This window comes from Epinephelus moara, chromosome 5, assembly GCF_006386435.1.
Source record: "Epinephelus moara isolate mb chromosome 5, YSFRI_EMoa_1.0, whole genome shotgun sequence".
Taxonomy (NCBI): domain Eukaryota; kingdom Metazoa; phylum Chordata; class Actinopteri; order Perciformes; family Serranidae; genus Epinephelus; species Epinephelus moara.
In genome coordinates this window covers 5,384,220-5,392,116 of record NC_065510.1, presented here as the reverse complement: position 1 = coordinate 5,392,116, position 7,897 = coordinate 5,384,220, and the positions used below count along the sequence as shown (strand labels likewise).

General features: G+C 41.8%; 1 protein-coding gene across 1 annotated transcript in view; it reads right to left on the bottom strand.

The window, feature by feature from the left end:
- Positions 1 to 7,897, bottom strand: part of LOC126390060 (acylphosphatase-2-like) — a 25,488-nt gene continuing 17,591 nt past the window's right edge. Inside the window, exons 3-4 of the mRNA XM_050044157.1 lie at positions 5,480 to 5,589; positions 1 to 287 (exon numbers count right to left, since the gene is read on the bottom strand). Of these exons, the coding sequence (XP_049900114.1) occupies positions 173 to 287; positions 5,480 to 5,589 (225 nt within the window). The 3' untranslated portion in view covers positions 1 to 172. The remainder of the gene's footprint in view (positions 288 to 5,479; positions 5,590 to 7,897) is intronic.

Here is a 7,897-nt window from a genome sequence, read left to right as displayed (position 1 = left end):
ATCAGCTGGAGGTTTTATTGATAAATTCCTTAAATGTTCAATTATTAATGTGTTCCATTAAATAACTAATTCATTAAGAAATTTACTTAAAGCTCTGCCTTCAGTTACAGTACAGTTTCTTTTCACATATGATGGTTAAGAATTATGTGATCTCACAAGTGTCCTAGCATGCTCAGTAGCGGGTAGAGAAACCATGGATCTCCAGTTTAGCAATCTGTCTCTCATTTGAGAAAACAGCTCGGTCAATTCGAGAGCTTGGACTTCCAATGCTCCTCAGCCAGGCTTTCCTGAAAAACACACAAAAAAACAACAACAGTCAACAATCAGTCTCAGAGAAACTCATCAGTTAGAGGTCTGTCCACTGTCCTCACACAGATACTGTGTTCGGTATCAAGTTATTTTAATGACATTTATCTTTAGCGTTATCATCAACTCCAATAAACTCTTTCTGAAACACATTCCTGATAAATTTTTGTGAGGCTGTTGGTTTGGTTTGTGAAGCGGGTACACAAAGTCAGAGATTCCTCAATAACAAACACATTTCAATGTCATTTTCTGTATTTCCGTAATGAAATTAACACACCAAACAGACACACAGTTTAATTAACCCATAATTTCTTTAATGGAGATCTAATAGATTTGGTCAGATGTTCAACATCACATCTGTCAGAAAGTGCCAGTTCATGTTCCCTCCTCTCCACTAGGAGGGGGCACCCAGTGGTGGCTCAGGGTATCAGTGGTACCTCCCACTCTATAAATAGAGGCCTGAACATCACTTCCTCCTCTTTGTCTCCAAGCACTTACACCTTGACTGAGTGTTTGTCAGGTGTTTGCAGGTGTTTGCCATGTGTCTTTGGGTTTGACCCCCAATGTAAGTAGTTTCTTTATATTCCTTTAATTATAGTGTCTCTGACATGAAGAATGGATAATTTATTTGATCTAATTCGTTAAATGATGTTAAGAATCATGTGTTTGGGAATCATTATTGGAGAGATTTGTGGTCCTTTAATATGTATATATTCAAAATGCTTCAAAGAGTGAATTCATTTGTTTGTCAAGATAATGTAATCTGTTCTTTCTTTGTTTAGAATATGGTAATCATCCTGCAACATCACAGAACCAACATTCACCCTGTGATTTAAAATAAATTGGATGATTGATTGATTGATTGATTGCAATCCTGTTTCCTGGTAGTTTTGTGGCTCCAGTCAGAACTTCCATTCACTACAACATCTTTCATGTCAACTGTGACTTCAAATAAACACAAGAAATTTTGGCTCTACAGTAAGGATCTGCACTCAGTGAATAACCTCCTAAGCCCTATGATAAGCTATTATGGAAAGACCTAACTGTACAGTCAGCAGTGATAACTAACACATCTTCCGGATGGTGGGATTCACAGGACCACAGATATTTTGTCATTTACTAAAATCTAAACTGTAAAGAAAATTGTGTACATAAGGTACAGGACAGCGCTCCTATAATGTTTATTGCCACACGAACGTTTTGGTTAAAACCCTTCCTCAGCGTGCACAAGCAACAAAGAATAATTAAATCTAAACTGAACATTTAAGGGCTTCCTTCTCTACATGCTCTTTGTTCTCCAAACAAAGACAGCTATGTGACACCCATCTCCAGGAGGTCTCACCTCACGCCTCAGTGAGACAAAAGTCTCACAACTTGATTGGACAGGACTTTTACAATTACATGTTACTCTGCGATATCACAGGCATCTGTAGGAGGTCTACTCCCTTCAGATAAATCTCCTTCTTGAGAAGGTAGGTAGTGGTGTGCTCAAGAACCGATTGTTTTTGTCCAAACACTCAAGGAAAAAATGCAGGTGCTCTTGAAGAAGAGGGCTCAAAATCTTACCAAAAACAAAAAACAAACTTCAGGCACTCTTGCATGGAGCAGGGAAAGAAGAAAGGTAGCTTGATTACTTCAAGATTACTTAAAGAAAAGCCTTTATTTTATTGTGGCTTGTACAAAGACACTTAAAAAAAACGACCAGTTTCGACCCCTTGGGTCTTCATCAGGGTTACAAACGGCATTTAAATGAAGTACTCAAGCTACCTTTTGCCTGAAGTTTGTTTTTCGTCTTTGGTAAAATCTTCCTCTTACTTGGGAACTGCAGAACAGCCCACACCTCTTTCCTGCTGGGCCTGGAACAGCCCAGATGTTTAGGCCCTTCCTCCTTGCCCTGAACCAGAGGAGTTAGACTTGCAAGCACAAGGACACCCAGGACGTGAACTGGCACCTCTCCATCTACCAGTCCACGCTCCACATTTGATCCAGACGGGGACTTGAACTGGCGACCCTCCAGTTCCCAACCCAAGTCCCTCTGGACTGAGCCACTGCCGCTCACTGTACCACCTACCTAAGCTCTTTACTGACTTTACCCTAATTGTTGGGATGTCCTCATCATCTATGACAAACTTCCTATCACTTAACTTCCCTCTACATATTGAGATGCTTCTACACTTGAGGTTCTTATTTACCTTCTCTATTAGCTTCTTTGTACATGGCATTGTTGTGGTCACCAGTGTCATATCATCCATGTAAGCCCTAACTGGTGGAAAATGCAACCCATTCTGCCGTCTCTCTCCATCTACCACCCACTTAGAAGCCCTGATGATTACTTCCATTGCCATAGTAAATGCTAATGGAGAAAGTGTACACCCTGCCATGATGCCTATTTCTAGCCTCTGCTAACCTGTTGTGAAACCTGCCGTACTTAGACACAACCTAATGTCCTGAAAGTAGGCTTGCGCTAAGTTGACATCTACCTGTGGCACCTTGAAGTAGTGTCATACCCTGGCTCACAGGCAATGACAAAAGCGGAGAGACACAGCGCGAACTCAAATACAAAACTATATTTATTTAAAAAAAAGCAACGTAAATAAACATAATGCAGGTATGGGGTGTGTTAGTCAGTGTGATCAGTAGTGTACATGTGGATGTGTGGAGCATGCGAGGTGTGATGTTGTGGAGATAACCTAAATAAACAAAACAGCCAAACGAAACTACGTGCACTGGCGAAGAGTCGGGAGAGAAAGAGAGCGCGGCGTCAGCCAGCACCGCTTATATCTGTCCACGCACCGGGCCCAGGTGCTCCTGATCCAAACAATCAGCTGATGACCTCGGGCAAAGGACAACACATCATGTCACCAATTACATCATCAACATAGCATGAACTACCAACCAACGCAGCCAAGCAGGGACCATCACAGTAGTCAAACGCACTCCAAATAAAGCTATGCGGTACTAAACCAAACGCATTTGCAAGATCCAAAAATATTACATACAGGTCCCTTTTCTAATCTTCACTATCTGAATCTGGTGCCAGATCATGTTAGTATGCTCTAAACACCCTGTAAAACCTGTTATTCCTCTCATCTGCACCATAGTATCTATTAAGCTATTCATTTCTAAGTAGCTAGCTAATCTCTGCGCAACTACAGTAAAGGAAATCTTCTCCTCCACATTCAAGAGAGACATCATCCGGAACTGGCTAAGGTCCACAGACTCCTTCTCCTTAGGAATGACGACACCCCCTGCCCTACGCCATGCTCTTGGTATAATTTGTTTCTCCCAAACATTCTTGGCTGTTTCCACAAAAATTTAAGTATATCTGGTGCACTTTTATAAACCCGGTAGGGGACTCCATTAGGCCCTGGGGCCAAAGAAGCCTTTGCAAGCCTGACCAGCTCCTGAACTTCCTTCCGCCTAGGTGGCCTGACATCCACCTCATGCTCTATCCATCCTAATGGAGGGATATCGGGTGGGAAACCTACTATCCTATTCTTCTCTAAATCTGAATATGTATTTCTCAAATGTTCTTCAACCTCTAGCCTTTCTGCTTTGAGCTGCCCTCCCTTTTCCTAGCTAAACAATCCTTTAACAAATTTAAAAGGGTCCCTGAATAAACCTGTCCTTACATGTTCCTTCTTCCTCCTCTTTTTCCTGAGATACTCTGCCCTTCTAAGAACTGCTAGCCTGCTTCTCAACTCCTCTTGCAACACATTAATTCCCTCCCTTTATTCTTCTGTAGCCTTTTTCCACTGCTTTCTTAACTTTCTCCTTTCCTTGACTAGCTCCTCTATTTCTCTTTGCCGCCTAGACTTACCTGACTGTGCCCTCTCACTCCTCTTTCTCTCATGCACCCCAAACCTCTCTGCACCATATGAGTAAATTATATCTCCCATCTTTTCTAACCTTTCGATTGCATTTCCCCTAACCCTGCTTAAGATTACCAACTAATCTCTATTAACTATCTCCCATTCTTTACTGTCATTTGCCCTAGGCCATCTAACTCTAACCTTTTCTTCCATGGTTCTCTCTCTGACTGGCATACTGACCTCATTATCAACTGCATCCCCTCTTACTACCCCCTCCTTCTCCTCCTCCTCCTCAGTGGCAGTGTTACTGATATCCTGCAAACTGTGGTTTTCTACCTGCCACTGGACTTCATCCGACTGACTCGACTGACTTCTTACGAAGTACTAATCAATGCGGCTACTCTGCCCTTTCTTTGCCACACACTTCTTTCCCTGATCAGTTCTGAGCCCTTTTATTGATGTTACTTTCTGCCAGCCGCAAGTACAAACCTAAAGCATCTTGTTCTCCATTGTGCTACTTTTGTCCTCTACAGATGCGCTCGCCTTGCCCCGAGTGCTGGTAATTCTAGCCCTGGTGGATAGGTCCATGCCCCCATCCTTCACTGAGTCACAGATCCACTGCATAGTCGTGTCCATTCCAATGTCTGTGACCGTGTAATCCACCTGTGAGTCATTTTCCACCCCTGCTCTCGCTGACTCGTGGGGTATTTTTCCTATGTTGGCTGTAGCTAATTTTGGTTGTAGCAAGGCTGCTAGGCCTCACAAATGCTACCATGAGTTGCTAGCCCCTACCAGCACCTTTGGGGTCTTTTCTTTTAATGCAAACAGCTCTGTGTTTTACTGCATGATCTTCAACTGACAATCAGTTCAAGCGTCTCTGTAACCTCATTACAATATGCAGAGGAGGTGGACGGTTCTTCGCCCTGAGCAGTGTCTGCAGGAGCCTCACAAACTGCATATAGCCCCAGTAACCTTCACCAACACATCAAATCTGTGATCTGATTGGCTGACGTGCTGCAGCCAATCACATCATACATACTGCGGTAAGTGGGTTGACCTCAAACCGTCGTCTTTGTGATTTTCCTCATCTCAGCTGCTAAATATCTACTAAACATTTAACCCCACACTGGTTCTCTTTAAGCACTCATAGCTCTCTTCTTCTCTCAACAACCTTCTTGCTAATCTTACCTGTTGTTTACACGCTATTAGCCTTGTTAGCTACATTAGCTTAGCACTCAGTGATGGCGTCTCCTTCTCCTTCTCTCCCCTGCTCGGTGTGCCAGATGTTTAGTCATTCCTCTGCCTTCTTTAGTAATTTAGCCAATTTTATTTCTGGATATTGGGTTTCAGTTTGGACTTACATGTCATTGACTTTGTCCCAAGGTCCTTGAATTTGACCAATCACAGTGCCTTGTCTGGTGTTCTTCACCCAGCCGCTCACTCCCAAACTCAGGCCATGATCCTCTGTGTACTGACAGACAGATTCACATCATAACACACCATGTTTTAATCTTTGGTTAGTGTAGATTTCTTTATTTAAAAAATCTTACTTAATACAAGAAAAGAAAATATTAGCTTTGTAAACTGAAGTTGTGTCTTTAAAGGTCTGTACTGTGTCTGAGATTTTCAAAGCTTCCTCTTGGATATGTACTGCTTACGATGTGACACCTGGTTGCTACCTTTTTATAAAGTCCTGACCTCACATGCACGCTGTGTCCAGAAACATCCAGAACAAATGTGTGAACGAAAACAGCTGATCACATCAGTCAGGAGACAGAGCAGCACACTTATTCATCATCCATGAATTCACTAATTTATCTTTTTATTCATTGATCCATTATTTATCATGATATACAAGATGGCTGCCACTGCCCTTCCCTGGCTCACAGTCTTCTTACAATCCACCAAGAATCACCAAAATAAAGTGCCATCCATGCAAAATTAAATCATGCTGATGGCAGAGATATGGTTTATTTCCATCTTTTGGGAAATATTGACAAATTGGGGATTTCTTTGATCAAGGACACTGGTGAGGACTTGAGAGCACATGGTAATTGGCAACTAAGCAGTACTTAATTTAGCCTACCTATAATCTACTTGAAAGAAAATAGCAACTAGAAAGCTGGCAGAGGAACTTGAAGACATAAAAACAATCTTAATTTCATGTCTAACGAGATCAGCAAAGTGGTGAAACAGCAAGTAATCTCATGGGCCTAATGGAGGAGGTCCATGGGCTGAAAGCAACAATCAAACAAAGGCACCAGAAGACTGAACTGCTGGAACAAAGGACTGATGACTTGGAGCAGTACTCGCAGGCTGATGGCCTTATCATCACTGGACTGGAAACCAAAAATCGCAGCTATGCAAGGGCTACAGCCGGTGAACATCAAGATGAAGACGCACCAGCTGAGGAGCTACACACTCTGGAGCAACAAGTGGTCCAGTTCCTGAGCAGTAAGAACATTCACCTTGACATACAGCAAATTTCAGCTTGTCATACTCTACCACGAAAAGATAAAAAAAGCCAAGCCTGCGATTGTAGTCAAATTTGTGAATCGAAAGCACAAGGTTGAAGTGTTGAAGTAGTTGAAAAACCTTAAGGGTACTAGTATGTATATAAATGAGCACTTGACAAAGAAAAATGATGAAATAGCCTGGAAGGTCCGCACCCTCAGAAAGCAAACCAAAATTCAAGCACAATGGACAAGGAATGGAAAAGTGTTCATAAAGTTAAATGGACCACCAGAGGGATCAAAGGTGGTTGTGGTGCAAAATCTAAGAGATCTGGACCAATATAATTGGCAGTGGCTTTAGAAGGTATTGGGACATGACATGTTGGGATTGTGCCTTGGCATGGATCAAAGAAGCAGCTCGTGTCAGCTCATGTCATCCAACAAAAGAAGATTCTACATCATCATACCCATAGAAACAGAATGTAGCTGCAGAAGATATTACTGGGTTGTGTTTTTTTTGTTTGGTTGCTTTCTAAAATCATTGTTTTTCCTTTCATTAAATAACTGATGAAGATTTTAATTTTACTCATTAAGAGACTGAGATATTTGATCTCTTTAACAGCAAAAATTCCTTAAATGAGAATAACTTTATTAAGACAAATTGTGAGGAGCTTAATCTAAGTTTTCGAAATTTGATAGAACATAAATCATTTATTTTTGAAAATAGAGGATGGCATTGCTCTGGCCTCTAGCACTACCGTAAGAAACCTTGGAGTACTATTTGATCAAGATCTGTCTTTTAATTCTCATTTAAAACAAACCTCACAGACTGCATTTTTTCATCTGCGTAATATTGCAAAAATTAGGCCTATCCTTACCCGAAAAGATGCAGAAAAATTGGTCCACGCTTTTGTTACCTCTAGGCTGGATGACTGTAACTCTCTATTATCAGGTAGCTCTAGTAAGTCCTTAAAAACTCTCCAGCTAATTCAGAATGCAGCAGCACGTGTACTAACAGGAACTAAGAAACGTGATCATATTTCTCCTGTTTTAGATTCTCTGCACTGGCTCCCTGTAAAATCCAGAACTGAATTTAAAATCCTACTGTCAACTTATAAAGCTCTGAATGGTCAAGCTCCGTCATATCTTAGAGAGCTCATAGTGCCATATTATCCCACCAGAACACTGCGCTCTTAGAATGCAGGGTTACTCGTGGTCCCTAAAGTCTCCAAAAGTAGATCAGGAGCCAGAGCCTTCAGCTATCAGGCTCCTCTCCTGTGGAATCATCTTCCTGTTATGGTCCGGGAGGCAGACACCGTCTCCACA